Below are 19956 nucleotides of genomic sequence, written 5' to 3'. Positions count from 1 at the left end.
GTCCCTAGGTGCCTACTTTGAAGGCGACAGCAGCGTCATTGTCCTGCGTATAATATTTCTTTTATCTTCTTCAATAAATATATTGATTTTTCATATTACATGGCTGGATACCTCTGGACAAGCCTCATAGAGTATACATGTACATATACACACATACACGTAGACCTGGAAATAGAGATGTGCCATTTAAAAATGGCTGTGTATTTTTAAATATAATACAAATGTGCTGTTATCCTACATATCTTTTGGGAGCATTTTATCAAAAAATTATTGAACAAAGGACAGAGAAGCTTAAAAAAAAAAAAACAACCCTCACCCAAAAATGTCTATTGACTTCAGAGACGAAGGGGGAGAAAGAGACAAACAAACAGAGAGGGAAGAACACCAATCTGTTGTCTCCCACACACCTGCACCAAGGAATCAAACCTGCAACCCTGGTGTATGGGTAAGACTCTAATCAACTGCGCTACCCGGCCAGGGCAGGAAAATTTCATAGTAGGATTTCAACTACTAAAAGTGGAAGAAATGAATGAAATAGAAAAACCACCATTTGGTAAAATACTATACTAACAATTGTTTCAAGAACCAAGGAGGGCAGGGCGCGTGTGTAGTGGCATGAATACCTGCCAATCAGTGAGCAAAAGTATAATGAGAAATAGAATAGTTACATATGTCCAAGAGTTTTCCCACAAGATACTTAGTTGTAAACCCCAATAAAAATATTTTACCAATAATTGGCCTGTATTTTTCAAAAAGTCTAAGGTCGTAAAAGACAAACACTGAAGAAGTGTCCCAAATTAAATCTCTGGGATTTAATCAAATCTTTTCTCAGCAAAATAGAGAAGACACACGTGATAATGAAGACACAATGCGTGATAATGAAGTGGATCTTTGACTCAGGAGACATTAGAGGAACAAATGGTGAAAACTGAGTAAGGTCTGTAGAACAGTATAAGGTAATATAATAAATAAAAGTATTATAACAATGTTCATTCTCTGATTTGGACAATTTTCCTGTAAGATGTTACCATTTGGAGAACATGGAAATACTTTATAGTATTTTTGCAACATGTTTTGTACATCTGAACTTTCTTCAAAATGAATTTTTTTAAAATTTAAGAAAGCTGTACTTGAACAAGAATTAAAAAATTATTTTAAAAAAATAAAATTAAATTTAAAAACTATTTGCACTTGACCACAAAAGTCACGTTAACAATCTTTCCACAGTACATCAAGCTAACCTTGATCGCTAGAGTTAAAGAAAAAAAACACTTACAACTCATAGCCTTCATTTGTAATTAGTCAAACTAGATATGAATCTTAATTCTAAAATGTAGCTCAATCTTCTCATTTACTAAGATCTGATCTATTGGGTAACAGCATTACAAACATTAAGAAAATATACAGAGCTAATGTCTGTAGACACCTGTAAGACAATACCTTCTAACACCTAGATATGCCTTGGCAGGATTTTCTACAGCACAGGGCAGATAACATTTTGCCAGGGGAGGAGAAGAATGCTACAGAACTAAATGCTAAATTAGAGTCTAATACATAATAATTTAGAATCTCTCAATAGCTTGGCAAGAGCAATAACTGTAACATTTGTCTCATCTTTGTTAAAAACAAATCAAAACAACCCCAGAACAACGAAGTGGAATAGAAAATAAAAACACTATTGAGTTCGACAAATTTATTGGTATTATAGTAAAGACATTCATCTCAGTCGTTTCTCTCTCCCATCTTGACCATAGGTTAATATTTTGAGTCAAGAAACAAATATGCAGAGAGGGATGTTATTTTAACATAAACAATAAAATGGAAAAAATAAAAAGTTTACCTACATTAAAGCAAGTTAAATTCATGTATCTTGATACCATTAAATCAAGTAAGTAAGAACTAATAGTTCTATATACATTTCCATTGTTTTACTTGGGGCTTATTCTATCAAATGAAAATGAACGAAGTGTTAGGAATATATACAGGCTGCTTCTCTGGAGTTACTACCTTGTAAAAGAGCTGAGTGAGTAGTTACCACCACTAAGACAGTCTGAAGCTGCCTACAAATTCAACATTGTAGAAATTTTCAAGAAAATCATTATACTGCATTTTTCTTTTATCTATGACTATGCCTTTAAAGATGTGTTTACTCATCACATTAAAAAATAATTCATATACAATACAAAAATACAAAAAAACCCTACAACACATAGCTCTAACAAAGTATACGTGGTCAGTCCATAAAATGTTTAAAGATGCATTTTCTTTCCTTCTCTTCTCAGTATCTAAAATGTGCTTTTGAGAGGCCGTTGGTTAATATGTACACACTTAAAACAAACCATCGTATTGTACTAAATAAGAATTCTTGTCTTAAGTACGAATCAAATTGGATTTCACAAGTTAGTAACTTAAATGTTTTGACAAAGTTACAGAAAGTGCATCTTTCTCATTTTCCATCTTCATACAATGTTGCTTGTATGCTATTTGTTACCTTTTAAAAAATAAAAACAGCCAAATATTTAAGTATTATGTACATTTAAAATTTTTGGTGGTGGTTCGTATTTTAAAAGAAACAGCTTCCTCTGACTTGCCTCAAGTCTGGTGGGGATGCTTACAGGATCTAAGCTAATAACAAAAACCAAGAGAAGCACATTCAAAATACTGATTTCCTTTGGTAGCAAACGGTTGTTCTTTGAAGACTAATGAAGGCAGACAAGACCCATTAAGGTGAAGTGGGCTATATCGAATACTTAACAGCTTACATAAAATTAAAAAAAAAATCAAAGAGCTACGCTTCTGTATCCACTGATAGCAATGCAATATCTAGTATATGACTTGAAACAAAACAAATGCCCATTAGAAAAAAAGCAGTATTTTAATTTTACTAATTTATTTTCAGTCAATACTCCAGTAACATTTTCCTCCCAATATGATACTCCCTTCTCTATAAGGCTGTTCCTGGGAGCCAGAAAGTTTGGGTTAATAAGGGAGTTAAGTTAGAGAGTAATTACTTGCAGTTTAAACAGACAATAACTCTTTGCGTCCCTCTTAATGTGCTAATAGTTATGTCTAAAAAAATATGCAATTCTTAGAAAGGTACCATTTCTGATTTTTTTAAAATTATCTATAACCTTTGGAAAGTAATCACATGAAACTACAAAATTAGCAAATGTCTTGAAATCTGTATATAAAACATAAATTACGTCTAATTTCAAACTCTCATTTATTAGTGTACCATTCAATCTTAAAAAAAAAAAAAGGCGGCTCCAAAGATAGTCTTATACCATTCTTTAAAAAGGAAACTGTTCCTTTTAACTTTACACCCACCCCACACCCCACTTTCAAAACATATCATTTAATTGTCTTGGTCATGGACATTTCCAAGATGAGATTTTATATTTCGCTCCCATAGCTTCTGGTTATCAGAAAACCCATGCTTTCCTTTATTAAAGGAGTTTGGTCCTGCTGATGTTGGTGTATCCCTGTGTTAAAAGAAAAGAAATTTATTTAAAATGTTATACAAAGCCTTTTGGGCCATGTTTTTAATTCATTCAAAATACATTTGTTTAGCACTCACTATAAAAATAGGCTGAACATCAGAAGGCCCTAAAAAGGTTTTTAAACATATACTTTCCATAGAGCCAGTCCTAAAATTTCAGATTCAGTAGGCTTGAGGATCAGGTAAATCTATAGTTTTCTTTTGTTTGTTTAGCCAGGGGAGGGAGGGAGAAAGAGGAAGAGAATGCACTCAGCCAGGTACCAAACCTGCAACCCAGGCATGTGCCCTCATCAAGAATCAAAACTGTGACCTTTCACTTTGTGGGTTGATGGCCAACTAAATAAGCCAAACTGGTCCAGGCTAAATCTATAGTTTTAACAAACTTTTAAGGTAATTCTGATATATAACTAAAGGTGGGAACCATTATAGTTCTTAAAACTGTTGCTTGCAACCCACTAATAAGGTCATGATATCAATTTTACTGGCTTGCCATCAGCATTTATAAGAAATAGAAGAAAAACAGGAAGATGTACCACACATAGAAAGCTTCAGGTCATTTTATGAACTCTGTATACTGGGTGTTTACACAGGGTTATGATGTCACATGCATTTCTTAGGTCTCAGTATGAAAGGAAGGTACTTGGACTGTTCCCATTTGAATCACAGACTGAAAATCTAAAGACCGATGCCTGTTTATGGACTTTGCAATTAGTTCTTTGGAAGTTTATACGTTAGGTAGAAATGGGGATATAATATGGGCTGCTTTAAAGCTAAGCTTTCTTACTAGCCTGTACATTACCCATTTATGCATACCAAGACAGGAAACTGAACATCACAGTTAACTTGAAAGTAATGTTATTTCCATGACAAAAGAAACAATGAAAAAAAATTAAAATACTCTTTATTTTGGTATTTGATATCTAAGCAAGGGGAAAAAAGGGCATTTATGATCAAGATTAAGTGGTGAGAATATGAAATGAAAGCATTTTTATACCAGAAAAAAATTTAACTGAAATCAGGAATATTTCTCATAGCTATTTATTATTTGAAAAAGAATATATAGAGTAATAGATAGAAAACTGTACTTGAAAAATAATTAAATAAAAATGTTGGGGAAAAAAAGAACACACACACACACACAAAAGAATATATAGATTTTATGTATCTGAAAAGAAATAGCTTTAAATTGTTATTTCTTTTGCCTATGTATGTAAGAAAAGCCCGAACACAAAAAGATTATGTGTAATTCATCCTTGCTCTTAATTTACCATCATTTTCTACAATATTCATGAAAAAATATACCTTCCAATATTTTTCATCCTCATCTTTGCTTCTGGAGGCATTTCCTCTGGTTCGCTCTATAGTGGGAGGGGGAAAAGGAAATAAATAGAGATGAATGATTGCATATAGATTTATTAAATTCACTTAATTACTAATATGCTAAATTTTTTAAATGGAGATGACAATACTTTTTTAAAAACATTTTATTTATTTTTATTTTTAGACAGAGGGGAAGGGAGGGAGAAAGAGAGACAGAAACACCAATGTGTGGTTGCCTCTCACATGGCCCCCACTGGGGACCTGGCCCACAACCCAGGCATGTGCTTTGACTGGGAATCGAACTGGCGACCCTTTGGTTCACAGCCTGTGCTCAATTCACTAAGCTACACCAGCCAGGGCTAATATGCTAAATTTTATATCTAAGACATTTAGTATTTTCAATACTATAAATTTTGGTAAAAGGAGAAAATTATCTATCTTAACTATATTATTAAAAGAAATGCATGTCTTCTAGTGTGCTGGTTTTGCATTAAAATTTTTGGTAAGAACTAGATATCCTAGCACTAAAACCATTTGTTTATGACCTGCTACACATTGTGTTAAATGCTTTAATATGCACAGTCTTGCTCTGCCTGGGTGTGGCTCAGTGTGTTGGGCATCACCCAGCTGGCTAAAGGGTCCCTCCCGAGTTTGTCCTGGCCAGGGCACACGCTTGGGTTGCAGCCCAACTGGGGGCATGAAAGAGGCAAACAATCAATGTTTCTCTCCCTCCCCTCCTATCTCTAAAATAAATAAATAAATAATCTTAAAAACATGCAATCTTTTAAAACCTTAATGATCTGCCCTGGCTGGTGTAGCTCAGTGGACTGAGCGCAGGCCTGGGAACCAAACAACTGTGGTTTGATTCCCAGTCAGGGCACATGCCTGGGTAGCAGGCCAGTTCCCCACAGGGGATGCATGAGAGGAAACCATATATTGATATTTCTCTCCCTCTCTTGTTCCCTTCCCCTCTAAAGATAATTAAACAAACAAACAACAGCAAAAACCCAAAACCACAACAAAAAGACCTCCTAATAATCCTCTATGGTACAAATGATTATTATCATTCCCATTTTATGTGTGAGATAAACAAGGTTAATCTGTCCATATGTTTTTATGTATAAATGTTGCTGCTGAGCTAAATATCTTTTAACTTTTATTTTATTTAAAAACATTTTTTTAAAGATTTTATTTTATTTATTTTTAGAGGGGGAAGGGAAGGAGAGAGGGAGACAACCATCAATGCGTGGTTGCCTTTCACATGCCCCCCACTGGGTATTATCTGGCCTGCAACGCAGGCATGTGCTCTGACTGAGAATCGAACCGGCAACCCTTTGATTTGCAGCCTATGCTCAATCCACTGAGCTATACCAGCCAGGGCTAAATATTCTTTTTAAAAAAAGGGTATCCTTAAGATCCAGCTTGAAGGGGTTTCTACTGGTCAAATCTGGACAATTTGAGCATTATAGCCTTCTGAATAAAGTAAGAATCCATGAGCCCACACTTATATAAATAAGGGAGAGCTCTTCTTCACAGTAAGAGACAAACATCATCACTGACTCTGGCAAGAAGCACCAATGGATGGTAACACTCAAGAGTAAATCATGCTGGCCTGGTGGTTCAGTTGGTTAAAGTGTCAACTTGACACACCAAGGTTTGGGGTTTGATCCCTGGTCAGGGCACATACAAGAACCAATCAGTGAATGCAGGAGTAAATGTAACAATGTTTCTTTCTCTCTCTCTTTCACTCTCTCAAATCAATAAACAAAAATAAAATGTGATTAACTTAAGACTAAATGTTTAAGAAATTATATATTTTCACATATCCTCAACCCATATCTCCAACAAGATAAATTTTAATTAGAAAAAACAAAATAGTAATTTGGCAGTAGAGAAATCTAGCAGACATCAGTTTAACCAAATAATTGAAGTGAACACTGCCTATAATAGAACACTGACAGCATGTGCTCCCCAATGTGACTGATGTGTTAAGAACTTGGCATCACTTCTGTGGTGGTGTGGAAAACATCAGACAAAACCAAACTGAGGGATGTTCTACAAAAATGCCATGAAATAGACAGAAAGACTCAGGGTCTGTCCAGATCAAAGGAGACTAAAGAGATACAATTAAAAAAAAACTTTTTAAATTTAAAAATGAATTAAATGAATGCCCTTTCTTCAATATATTTTAGGTTCAGACATAATGCCTGCTTGAGTCTAGTTCATAGGGTATGTAAATGTCTTGCATGAGATGGACAGCAATTTAAACATTTCACCTAAAATGTCATACGGTGTGCTTGAGCATGACACTGTTATGTTACAGAATTACTTATGATTTTGTAATAAAAGATTTTATAATTAAAAATGGGCATTATTTGTGCTGGACCTTGTTATTTCCAAGGTTACTTAACCATGTTCTACAGAAAAAGAACCAGATAAAAATTTTATTTATTGAGTTTGGGGGGGGAGGGAAGGAGAGAAACATGATTTGTTTTTCCAATGCTTTTCCTTTATGCACTGGCTGCTTACTGTATGTGCCTGGACCAGGGACTGAACCCACAACGTTGGTGTATCTGGACGACACTCCAACTGAGTTACTCTGCCAGAGCCAGATAAAGATTTTAGGCACAGATTCTTTCATCTAAGAAACAAGTTTATTCTTTCCTACCATTACCATCCCTATAGTAGAAAGAATGTTGCCTGAACCTGTCCAAAATTTCTTTAAAGAAGTATTTAGGCCATGGCCAGATGGCAAAGTTGGTTAGAGCACTGTCCCAGTTGTGGGTTTGACTCCCAGTAGAGGCATGTACAGATAGGAGACAACTGATCAATGTTTTTTTTTTTCTCTCTCTCTCTCAAAATCAATTAGAAAAAAATCTTCAGGTGAGGACAAAAATAAATAAAATTCAAGTATTTAGGGCCCTGGCTGGGTAGCTCAGTTGGTGAGAGCATCGATTTGATAGGCCAAGGTTGCAGATGTGATCCCTGATTGGGGCACATACAGAAATCAACCAATGAATACATAAAAAAGTAGGTTTCTCTCTCTCTAAAATCAACAAATAAAAATGTTTTTTTTTTTAAAAAAGTGGTTAGTCACTTCCGGTCAAGATGGAGGTGTAGGTGGAAACACTGTGCCTCCTCACACAACCAAGTTTAAAGACAACAAAGTTTTAGTAACAAAAATGCAACCAAAACAGAAAATTGAACTGTATGGAAGTCTGACAACAAAGAACCACTGAGCCAGACCGGTAAGAGGGGCGAAGCCAGTGGCTGGCAGAAAGGGGCTGCACAGGAAAACTAGGCCAGACTGACCCAGGCGCTCAGGCAGCAGTTGGCAGATCCCAGGCATAGGGTTGCAACGGGCAGACCCAATGAGGGATCATGGTAGCAGGTTGACCACGGTCAAACATTTGCGCACAGATATATCAGGCAAAGGAACAAGCAGTGAGACAGACCATGCAGGCCCCAGCAGCGGGAAGCAGCAGAGGGGACCACCATTGCCCGCTCTTTGACCCCGCCCCCACATACAATGTCATAACCCAGCGACTGAGTTGCCCTGCCCTGGTGAACACCTAGGGCTCTGCCCCTCATACATAACAGGTATGAACAGACCAAAACATTATGGCTCAAGAGGAACTCAAAGCCCCAGAGCTAATAACTCTAAGTGACCGAGAAACAGCCAACCTATCAGATGCACAGTTCAAAACACTGGTGATCAGGATGCTCACAGGACTGGTTAATTTTAGTCACAAATTAGAGGAACAAATGAAGGCTAAACTAATTGAAATGAAGGGAAATGCACAGGAAACCAACAGTGATGAAAAGAAAACTGGGACTCAAATCAAGGGAGTGGACCAGAAGGAAGAAATGACCAAACACAAAAGTATGAAGAAACAAGAATTCAAAAAAATGAGAGGCTTAGGAACCTCCAGGACATCTTTAAACGTTCCAACATCCGAATCATTGGAGTACCAGAAGGGAAAGAGGAAAAGCCACGAGTGGAACACTTATTTGAACAAATAATAAAGGAGAACTTCCCCAGTCCGGCAAAGGAAATAGATTTCCAGGAAGTCCAAGAAGCTCAGAGAGTCCCAAAGAAGTTGGACCCAAGAAGGAACACCCCAAGGCACATCATAATTACATTAGCCAAGATGAAAATGGAGAGAATTCTAGAAGCAGTAAGAGATAAGGGGACAGTCACCTACAAAGGAGTTCCCATCAGATTGTCAGCTGATTTCTCAAAAGAGACCTTACAGGCAAGAAGGGGCTGGAAAGAAGTATTCTAAGTCATGAAATCCAAAGACCTACATCCAAGATTGCTCTATCCAGCAAAGCTTTCATTTAGAATGAAAGGGCAGATAAAGTGCTTCTCAGATAAGGTCAAATTCAAGGAGTTCATCATCACCAAGCCCTTATTATATGAAATGTTAAAGGAACTTATCTAACAAAAAGAAGATAAAAAATATGAACAGTGAAAGGACAGCAAACTCAGTTATTAACAACTACACCTAAGCAAACTAAGAGGACAGCTAGATCAGGAGCAGAACCATAGAAATGAAGATCACATGGAGGGTTAGCAACAGGGGAGTGGGAGGAGAAGGTACAGAGAATAAGTAGCATAGATGGTTGGTAGAAAATAGATAAGGGGGAGAGCAAGAATAGTAGGGGAAATATAGAATCTAAAGAACTTGAGACATGTGGACATAAAATAAAGGGGGGAATGGTGGGGGAGGGGGTGTGCAGGGTGGAGGGGAATGGGAGAACTGTAATGGCATAATCAATAAAATATATTTTAAAAAGTATTTAGGGAAAGCAGTAAGAGATGATGTGAAGAATAGAGGACTGAAAGCCAGAAGACCTATATAGTTCAACATTTATGTACATCAGCACCTACTTATGCAGTTTACTTAACTTCTTAATTTCTCCATTTGCAAAACAGAAATAACTACACTACATGATTCAAAGGGATATATGGAAGATAAAAAAGAAAGGTAAGTGAAAATATATCCCAATTGTTAGACATTCAAAGTAAGCCACTACTATTATGTAGTATTTACAATTTCTAGCCTCTATTTTTACAAGTTCCCCTCTTCCTGTATTGTCCTTCCTTCATACAATCTGTACATACCAAAATGCTACCTAAACTCTTAAAATATCCAAGATGGCAGAAAACAGTAAATATTATTTGAGTTAGTGCTTTGTAAACTTTTCTGGGGAGAGGCAGTGATATGAAATGTTTTTTCCTCAACAAAATCTTACTTGGGTTCCCAATTATCAAACAGATAAAAAGAATCGTAAGTAAAACACGGGCAGGTGACCAGAGCCCTGATTGTCAGGCATCATCACCTTCCACCACAGTAGCTCCTGAGACATTTCCAAAGAACCCTAGGACTTTGAAAAAATAGTTGAAAAATCTATGCTCTAAATTGAGCCATTATTTCAGTTATAACTAAGGCTCCAAAAAGGTGATCTGATTTATTCACAGGCTTTCTACTAGTTGAGAACTGGACAAAGAGTTATTAGAGAATCCAGGTCCCCCCAACTGCCAGTTTGATGGTCTTTCCATGCTGCTGCATCTGGTTACCCAGCATCTCTTCTTTCCCTGAATTTCCACATCACTTCACCTCCAGGTACTTCTGATTTTTATTTTGTATTATTTTACATGTAAGTCTCTGCTCCAAAAGACTGAGTTCCTAGAGGAACATATTTATCTTTGCAACCTGTGTCTAGCATAAAGTACTAAAATGTATAGAATAAGTAAATGGCCAAAGGAGAATACAGTGATCACCAGTTGTTCTTTCTTTACCCGTTGATCTGGGTTCCAATCACTTAACACTTATCCTTGCCCAAAACTCTACAAAAATTTCTAGTCCAGTCAAATGCAGCTGTTTAGTATTCAGCACTTGTGATCTGAAAACTGATGTCTAGCTTACAGAAGTATTCCTTGGTTTGTCAAAACCCTTATGTCTCAGTGCCCAACCTGTATTTCTTCTCTTAGATATCTTCCCAATCACCCCTACTCCACAGTGTTTATGCTCCTCTGAATGTATAATTCTTATCCACCTTCCTTTTGGGAGCAATTCAATTACTCATTTACCCAGTAATACTTAATTGTTATACCATGGAGTCACATCTTAATGAGGGTTAGCTTCTAAAGTTGGAGCTTAAGGGAAAAAAGTGAACATTATGCTTAAAATTCCAGTCATTCATAAGCATGTTAAAACAGGGACACTGAGGGCCATGAGGGCTGTGTTAGGACTGCCTAACACAGCAGATGAGCATCTTTTACTTACTCTGGAATACACGTTTACTGAGTAAAACTTCTAGCAGAATCATCTGCACTTAACTGTTATTCCTCATTAAGATAAAGAAACCACTATAGCAGTGTTTTGAAGGTTGAATGCAGGCATAATGTCTCATCACTGATGACTTCAAATATAAAAATTATTAAAGACAGTAATATTTAATTTTTCTTTTTTGGATATTATATACTTTCTAGTACACACATATATTGATATTCATTCATCATAAGCATTTGACTTGATTCTTAAGTTCCCTGCCCCAGAATTAACAATGTTTAAAAAAAATCCTACAATCAAATAAATAAATAGAAATATGCAAGTTCTGCAGATGTGTCACACATACACACACTATTTACAGTTAAAAAGGAAATTCACTAGTACCATTAATACAACTTATAATTTGTCATTAAATTCTTCCTTAAAGAACTGGTTAAAGTAAAATAACCACAACTAGGTGTCAACTTACATCTTCATCTTCATTAAAAGCTGCTGCTACTGAAAGGGTTTTTGGAGCAAGAGTTGGAACAGTTTCTTTAGGTTTCTGAAGAAAAAACACACGAAAGAGTTAAGACATACGATTTATACAGGCTTATTTAATGATATAAACAATTTATCTTCAAAGATTCAACTTTATGTTTTCACAGAAATAGTAAGAAACTCAGAACAAACTGTAGACAAATCTAGTCTTTTCTTTGAAAATGCTGAGTTATCAATGGGTAGGTTTTACTTTATTGTCCATTTTTTTCCTCCTGTAAGGTTTCCTAGTTAGGACCTATAATAGTATCATTTAGCTAAGGTACAAGTAAAGAAAATTATTAGTAATTCTTACCCATAGTAAAATTAAGTAGTGCCCAGGGAACATAAAAGACACCATGACTCATCTAGAAAGATGAAAAGACTAGAAAAGACTAGCTGGCTTTCTGCACTATGGCCTATAAACATCTTCATTCACACCATCTCTTCTATCTAGACCTAAGTTTTTGAAGTAATTGTTCTCATTATTTGCAATCCTTTCACCACCAATCAGTCTTTAACCCACTGTAATCTGGCATCCTTCCTTACTATTCTCCAGGATTTCTCTGTTAGAATGAGGTGACTTGATTCTGTAGTCGCCAAAGACTAGCGTGCTGCACTTGACTCTAATGACCAGTTCCTTTTTTAAAACACCCCTACTACCTTTGAAAATTTATTGGCTATTCTCCTAATTCTCTGATATTTTCTCTCTATCCCTCCTATTCCCCTCAAATGACAGATACCTGTAATTCTGTCCTTAGTGACCTTTCCTTCTCTTTACTTCCACGATCAACTTCATTCATTCTCAAAGTTTTAAATAGTTTAAAACTGCCAAAGCTTCCATCTATTCTCAAATAGGATGTCATTTGGAGAATGGACACCCACTTAGGGCTCCTGTGGGTATTTCAGATTCAGTGTTTGTAAGTACCAAAGCCAGAAAATCTTTTCCTCAACTTGCATGTTATATTGTAAGGTCCTGCTGATTAGAGTTACCATCTGTGTTTTCTCCAATACTCTGTATTGAGTGACCTATACCCAGAGGGGGCCCTAAAGACCCTAGTATTTATTTATAAAGGTTTGTGTATTTATTCTCACACGTTAAACTTCAATGACTGTCAAAGTACTCTCCATTTGATGCAATACACCTATTGAGGCATTTTTCCACGGCTCAGTTTTTGAAATCATCTATTTTGATGCCTTTTAGTGCTTCTGCCATTTTTGTTTTACCTCTTCCACATCAGCAAAATGTTTCCCTTTGAAGACTCTTTTCATCCAGGGAAACTAAAGTCACTGGAGTGATCTCAGGTGAATAGGGAGGGTGAGGCACAAGTCATGCCATTTTTGGTGAAAAATTGCTGAACACACAGCTTGGTGTGGGCTGTGCTCATAAATCACCCATCGTGAAATGGGCAAATGTTTTGAAGGAATCTTAAAAAAAAAAAAGTCACTGAAACTGAACGCAGCCTCTCATAGCCAACACCAACTGGTGCACAGATAACAGGTGAGTTCCCAGAACACTCACCTAGCGGGGGAAGCCTGTACTACACAAGGGGCCTGCCCTCCAGAAGATTATATTGGTGTTTTGGGGGTCCACTGGTACAGTGAAATTTCTAAAATGCAAATCCACTTAGGGGTCAGGACTCTTTATAATGTTCTACAGCTTTGCTAGAATCTAAAGAACAAAAACAAACTATATTTAGGAAAATGCAAGCCCTTTATGATTTGGTCCTAAGGTATCATTTTGGGGGCTTTCATTTGCTTTCCAAATACCAACAATTTCCTAAATGGACCATGTGGCTTCATATTTAAAAAATGCCTTTGCATTAAATTCCCTTTATCTGAGATGTCCTTTTTGCTTTCTGTCTGAACTTAAGGTCAACTCAAACATTTTATTAGTGAAATCTCTGTGACTTGCTGAAACAAAATTAACTACCCCTTCTTCTACAATATAAATACTTTTTCTAAACAATGTTTCTGAAGGAATAAAAAATGTTAATTTGGAGATTATGCATAGTGACTCTAGAAACACCCTATTATATATATATATATATAAATATATATAATATGTACTTTATTATATTATGTGCTATTATATAATATGTGCTTTACAATATGTGCTATTATATAATGTAATATATATATATATATTTATCTGCTTTTAGAGAGAGGAGAAGGGAGGGAGAGAAACATCTGTGTGTGGTTGCCTCTTATGTGGCCCCCACTGGGGATGGGGCCTGCAACCCAGGCATGTGCCCTGACTGGGAATCGAACTGTCGACCCTTTGGTTCGCAGCCCGCACTCAATCCACTAAGCTACACCAGCCAGGAAACACCCTATAATCTTTTAAAGAAGTCATGTATTTGTTGTAGATAAAACCTAAGATAGTAAGTATTTGTTAGCTGAATTGACTATATCATAAAATCAAAAGCAACCATTCCAATTACTTTTTTTAAAAGATTTTATTTGTTTATTTATCTTTAGATGGGAAGGAGAGAGGGAGAGAAACATCAATGTATGGTTGCCTTTTGTGCGTCCCTTGCTGGTAGTTAGCCTGCAAGGAACAGGCCTGCAACCCAGGCATGTGCCCTGACTGGGAATTGAACTGCGATCGTCTAGTTCGCAGGCCCACGCTCAATCCACTGAGCTATGCCAGCCAGGGCTCCAATTACTTTTTATATCCTATACTTCAACTCCCCCAAGAAAATTATGTTTACATTATTGTTTACTTTCTAAAAACAGGTTTTTGTTTTCCAAAAAGTAAAAGTTTTACTGAGTAGGCTTTTTTCAAACATACCCCTCCCACCTAATATGACTGGCAATACTAAATCTTGTGAATGATTTAGAAAAAGTAGGAATTTGGTGTCTGGTTTAGGGGGTGTGTTGAACCATAGCAAAATTTATTATCAAGGGTAACACCTGTATGAGGTGTGTGTGAGAATGCATGTTTAATTGTAATTAATATATATATATATATATATGCAGGTAAGTCTATGCAACTTTTAAAAAATCCGGATTAACAGTTCAGGTAGGAAGACTTGTCATAAGTAATGAAGTTACAAATTGAATGTCTTTATTCATACTGAATTTTTAAAAAAAGGAAGAAAAAGAGAAAGGCAAAACAGCAAAGGGTGGAAGCAGAGGTTCTGAGGAATAATAGCTCTTTTAAAACAAGCAGCATGCCTCAAACTTATAGTAGAAACTTGATCCATATCATATTTTAAAGATCTTTGAATGAACTACTAATGCAGAAAAAAGGTGTATGCATCTAGCACCTGAGCATTAATTTTTACAGAACACGAATAAACAACAAAAGGCAATTTTAGGATTCTTCTCCTTATATAAGAATGCAACTATTTCCTAAAGCCAATAGCAATCACTATAAGTAACTTTTTTTCCTTAGAGATCTATTTGGATGAACCACAAAAAATAATCAAAAATAGTCCAATTTCTAAACCTAGTGTGTTTCAATCTAATATTTCAAATACTTTCCAGATAATCCATAGTTCGAAAGTATTAATTCATGGTTTATAATACATATTAAAACAAGGAATCAAAAGTTATCTGTAAGGAACTGTTACAGGATATGAATGTCATATGTAAGGTACTCAAGAAGCTTTTCTTATTAAGGAATACTTCATTGATAGTAACCTTTTAAGATAAAAGAACTGATTTCTAGAGATATTTTTAATATTACTAGAATTGAAAGACATTAAAAATAAGCTGAAATTCTTTTTGAAAATACTTTTTAGAGGTTTTGCTCAACTTAGAAACATTCTAAGTTATTACTTTATAAATCATATAATCACTGTAACAGGGATTCTTGTATTCTAAACCTTTAAAAAATAACTTTATTGAGATATTATAATTTATCTAGATTTTTCTTAAACACAAAGCTAATGACTTCTGAAATACGTACATATAAGTTCACGTACCTTTTTATACTTAATTTACTGAAACCAGTAAAAGTAGGTTTCTAAAAGAAATTCTTAAGACCCATTACAAATATCATATATAAAATAACAACTCACACTTGATCCAAGTTTGATGGATATGGCTGAGGCTTTCTTTGTCGTCTGACTACCTATGGCAAATCCAAACTTGGAGACCTTTGTAGGCTTTGTTGGGAGGTCTGCAGCTTCTTCTTCAGCTGATCGCTTCTCAGCGCTGCGACTGGAACTTTCCCCTCCATTACTGGAAGAAACAGTCTTAGTTTTCACAGGTTTTTCTGCTTCTTCTTCAGGTCCTGGTGAAGTCGAAACAACTTACCAAGATGAGCTATTTTTACTGAGCAGATTGATGGGAGCAGCAACCTCAAAAAGCATCATTTATAAGAAGATACCTCTGCAGTTGTCACCTACTGACCCAACAGTCTCTTCCACTGTTTGTTAGAGTATACAGCAGGAACTGAGATTGTGTGGCAGTAGAAGAGGCTCCCATGAATTAACTAGCATAAAATACAGAGCAATTTAAAATTACAAACATAGAGTTCACAAAAAGTAAAGACCTTTTTAGAGTTCACAAAAAATAAAGAACCTTCAGCTAAACACTGTAAATTGTATAATAATCTAGTTATTTGTGAGATTTTGCTTTTTATAAGTTAAGGTCTGTAAGTTGTTCTACACAATCTAGTTTGTTAGCAATTAGTCACATCACAGGACAATATATTTGACTAATAAAGTCTAATATTCTTCAGTAATGTACTATTAGTTATATAAAGTACCTAGTTACAAACAGCCCATTTTAACCTAACTGCAATGTTAATAAAGCCTAATTTTCTTGAGTGACATGTTTCTCGTGTACATCTCACAGAAAACTCGTATTTTAAATATATTTAATGAGATGTTTTGTATTTTCGGACTGTAAAAAACAAAATTTTGGATGACCATAGGTTTTTGAAAAATTTTAGCACTTATTTTTGAAAAAAATTTTTTTTTAATTTAAAGATTTTTATTTATTTATTTTTAGAGGGGAAGGGAAGGAGAGAGGGAGAGAAATATCAATGTATGGTTGCCTCTTGTGGGTCCCCTACTGGGAACTGGCCTGCAACCCAGGCATGTGCCCTGACTGGGAATCGAACCGCGATCCTGCGGTTCGCAGGCCCGCACTCAATCCACTGAGCTATACCAGCCAGGGCTATTTTTGAAAACTTTTGTGACTTATATTTTAAAGGATGAATAAGCATGTGGTTAGTTTTAAAAAATCACAAGTTAATTTATAACAATACATGAATAGTTATATCAAATAACTATATTCTTTATCAAGGAATGTTTTAATTAAAGAGACTTTAGTTTAAATTCATTCTGAACAAAATATGTAGATTAATTAATATGAAATCATATTACATGTTGTATAAGCATTTCCCCCTATCCCCACCAGAGAATAGCTGGGGAGAGGAGAGCCTTGGAACATGAAGGTATCTTACTTTGAAAAATATTACCTAATAACAAAGTTTAGAAGTACCCTTCATGACCCATTTACACACTGGTAGCTTCTTCATCTGAAAAAAAGGGCACACAGCTACCTAACAGGATTGATGTGCAGCTTTAATGAGAAGATATTCAAGACCCTCCTAATGTCTGGAATAACAAACATCCATTTCATTAAAGTAGATCTTAGATAAGCTAAAATATCTTGAAATGGCCACAATTATGATACGAATAATTCTTTTCTAAAACTTCTATTTATTTCAAGAAACTACACAAAAATTTAGCCAAAGGGACAAAAAAAAACCCCCACAAAACTCTACCTAAGGCTGCCTCACCCTTAGCATTATCTCTCCTCTTTAACATAAGAGCAGGTGGTTCAAGTAACTAGCTTCTCTTAGTGACATAAGTTCATAAATTATCTTATAAAAATACTGATACTTTCTTTTTTTTTTAAAGATTTTATTTATTTATCTTTAGAGGGGAAGAGAAGGCGAGAAGGAGAGAGGCATCAATGCACAGTTGGTTGCCTCTCGCGAGTCCCCCACCAGGAAATGGCCCGCAACCCAGGCATGTGCCCTGACTGGGAATAGAACCGCAATCGTGTGGTTCGCAGGCCCGTGCTCAATCCACTGAGCTATGCCAGCCAGAGCTAAAAATACTGATACTTTCAATTTACTAAACCATTCAATAGAAATTAAACATGACAATATTTTCTAAATAAGCCATTAAGACAAACTTCATAGTGTATCAAAATACTGCCTACTGGCCACAAAATTATCAATTTACTGGGAGACTACCCAAACTAGAGTTAATTGTCCCTAACTGAAAGGGTGGTGGATAAATGATAGCGGAATTATGCTAATACTTAGAAGTACATTTTGACAGCACCTTAAATGCACCTCCTATGCTCAGTCAAGATAGTTTAAAAGCCAGGTAAGATTCTTTAGGCTACCAATTTCAGTTTTTCCTCAAACAACTAATGTTTAATGTAATTTTACTCGACAATTTCCAAGGCAATATTTGAAGGAAAAAAGTCCCTAGTGAGGTAGTAAAAAACTGGGGGCAAGTGGGGAGGGAGGAGTTTGACTCAACTAACAGCACTGTACATATTTTTTTTTAAGAACTTCTGGGTCCAAAGTAACTGAACATTACACTTTTCTGAATTTTTGTTTCCAAGACAGTTCACATTAAACATCATATTAATAGTTCTTCATAGTTGCCTTCAAATGCTATTAATGTTTTGTATTTGCTCATATTAAATACTTTCGGGGATAAAAACTTGAGAAAGTTACACAGTAATACTTAAAACGTTCTATAGATAATGTGATCAGCTCGCACGTGTTTAGCTATCTTGTTACTACAAAGGGTGGCTGGAGGTATTTCCTCAACGCACAAGACCCAAATGTGCAGGGGTGCAGGGGACAAAACGAAGAAAGCCTGAATACAGGAACAGTCACACTAGCTTATGTGGCCATCTGGCATGCAGAGCCGGCAACAGCCTAACTCAGAAAAGGTGGTCACTTCAAAGAAAGGCAACAAAACCCTAACTCCAGACCCCGCAGCTTAAACCAGCCGGCAGACAAAGGTATTCATTCCTCTTTTCCTCCACCGCCTCAACCCATCCCCTTACAGGGTCAGTATTCGGCTTGAAAATAAAGGTAAAAGGCCAGGGTCGTCCATCTCCTCAGCGAAAAGCAGCAGACTAACCCGTGGGTGTAACTGAGAGGCCGGCTCTGTCGGAAACTTGGCCTGCGGCCACTGTTCGCTGACTCCCACTATGTGTGTGCGTGTTTGTGGCGCTCCGCCTGCACCGCCGCTCCGGGTCCCACCCTGAGTTCGGTTCCCCTTTCTGGTGCCCAATCTCCCTTCTCCTCGGAAGCAGGGCCTCCGCTGAGGTCAAGAAGTGATGAACAGTGGTTGACTAAGCCGGTCAGGGAGGCGATGTGGGGCAGGATCCCAGCGGGCCGCACCGGGCGTGCCCGGGGTTCATCTGGGCCCAGCACCTGGCCGGGTGAGCGCCAGATCCGCCCGTTCTTGCCCCACCCCGGGGAGCTCAAAGAAAAGGCCCAGAGCATCCCACTCAGCCCGCGACGCAGGGGTTGTGTTCACCTCCGGCGGCTCCAGTTCGCTGCGGCTTCTCAGGCCTCTCCTCTCCCGCCTTCCCGTCCGCCATTTTCCCCGCCGCGGCCTCCTGCAGCCACGCCAAGGACGTCACGGTACCGCCCAGTAACCATTGAGATGCGGAGCCGGCGGGCGAGGCCGCAGCCTAGAGCGGTCCTGGAGAGTGAGAAGAGGCCTTTGGAAAGAGAACTGGATGTGATAACGTTGGCCAGCGACCTCTGGAGGAAGGGCGGGGAAGGTTGGGCGGTCTCTGTGAGGACTGGTTAGAGATTTACTTACTAGAGGTCTGTTAGGTTTTCGAGATCTGGCAGATCCAGAGAAATGAGAGGCGGTGGGAATGTCACCCTAGAGACGTTGGTGGAATCGCGTAAGGTTTCTGCAGGTAGGGGTGTAGCTGCGGCTTAAGCTAGCAGACTCTTTCTTTTTGGTGTTGCTGGGTCGCATTGCTTACTTAAAAAAACAGAAACTGTGGGACCGTATTTTTTGCTACTTAAAAGGGAAATTAGAGTTTATCGGGTGCCCTCTTGTGTTAAACATGATTTCTTTGGCTCCGAGAATAGTTCGATGCGAAATTACCCTCTTTTAGTCGTGAGCTGAGGCCAAAGAGGGACTCATAGCAAGTGGTAAAACTACTTTTCCTAAAGGCTGCAAGTATCAAGTTAAAAGAAGTTACTTTATAGAGGGAAGACTGCAGTGATTTCTGCTTTACGTAGAAATCTTTAGTGGAGCCCTAGTGTTCGCAGAATGAAGTCCAATCATTATAGTGGCCCCCAGC

General features: G+C 37.2%; 1 protein-coding gene across 1 annotated transcript; it reads right to left on the bottom strand.

The window, feature by feature from the left end:
* Positions 1-1678: 1678 nt before the first annotated feature.
* On the bottom strand, positions 1679-19275 carry PCNP (PEST proteolytic signal containing nuclear protein). The gene is made up of 5 exons (XM_037058977.1): positions 19170-19275; positions 15663-15877; positions 11588-11662; positions 4802-4857; positions 1679-3482 (listed from the first exon to the last, which is right to left on the bottom strand). Exons 1-5 carry the CDS (start codon positions 19231-19233, stop codon positions 3356-3358), a joined length of 537 nt encoding a protein of 178 aa, XP_036914872.1. The 5' UTR covers positions 19234-19275; the 3' UTR covers positions 1679-3355.
* Positions 19276-19956: the final 681 nt, after the last annotated feature.

Source organism: Sturnira hondurensis, unplaced genomic scaffold (genome assembly GCF_014824575.4).
Source record: "Sturnira hondurensis isolate 20B ecotype Veracruz unplaced genomic scaffold, ASM1482457v3 Scaffold0010428, whole genome shotgun sequence".
Classification (NCBI taxonomy): domain Eukaryota; kingdom Metazoa; phylum Chordata; class Mammalia; order Chiroptera; family Phyllostomidae; genus Sturnira; species Sturnira hondurensis.
Note: the sequence above shows the minus strand (reverse complement) of the source record. Positions and strands in the feature narration are given on the sequence as shown.

Bases quoted from the DNA above. Each gene is read 5' to 3' on its own strand.
- PCNP (XM_037058977.1), bottom strand. From the start codon at position 19,233: ATGGCGGACGGGAAGGCGGGAGAGGAGAGGCCTGAGAAGCCGCAGCGA. The intron at 15,878-19,169 runs GTGAACACAACC...CGACTTCACCAG, and splicing joins GCGAACTGGAGCCGCCGGAG to GACCTGAAGAAGAAGCAGAA. The intron at 4,858-11,587 runs GTAAGTTGACAC...CTCCCACTATAG, and splicing joins CTTTTAATGAAGATGAAGAT to AGCGAACCAGAGGAAATGCC.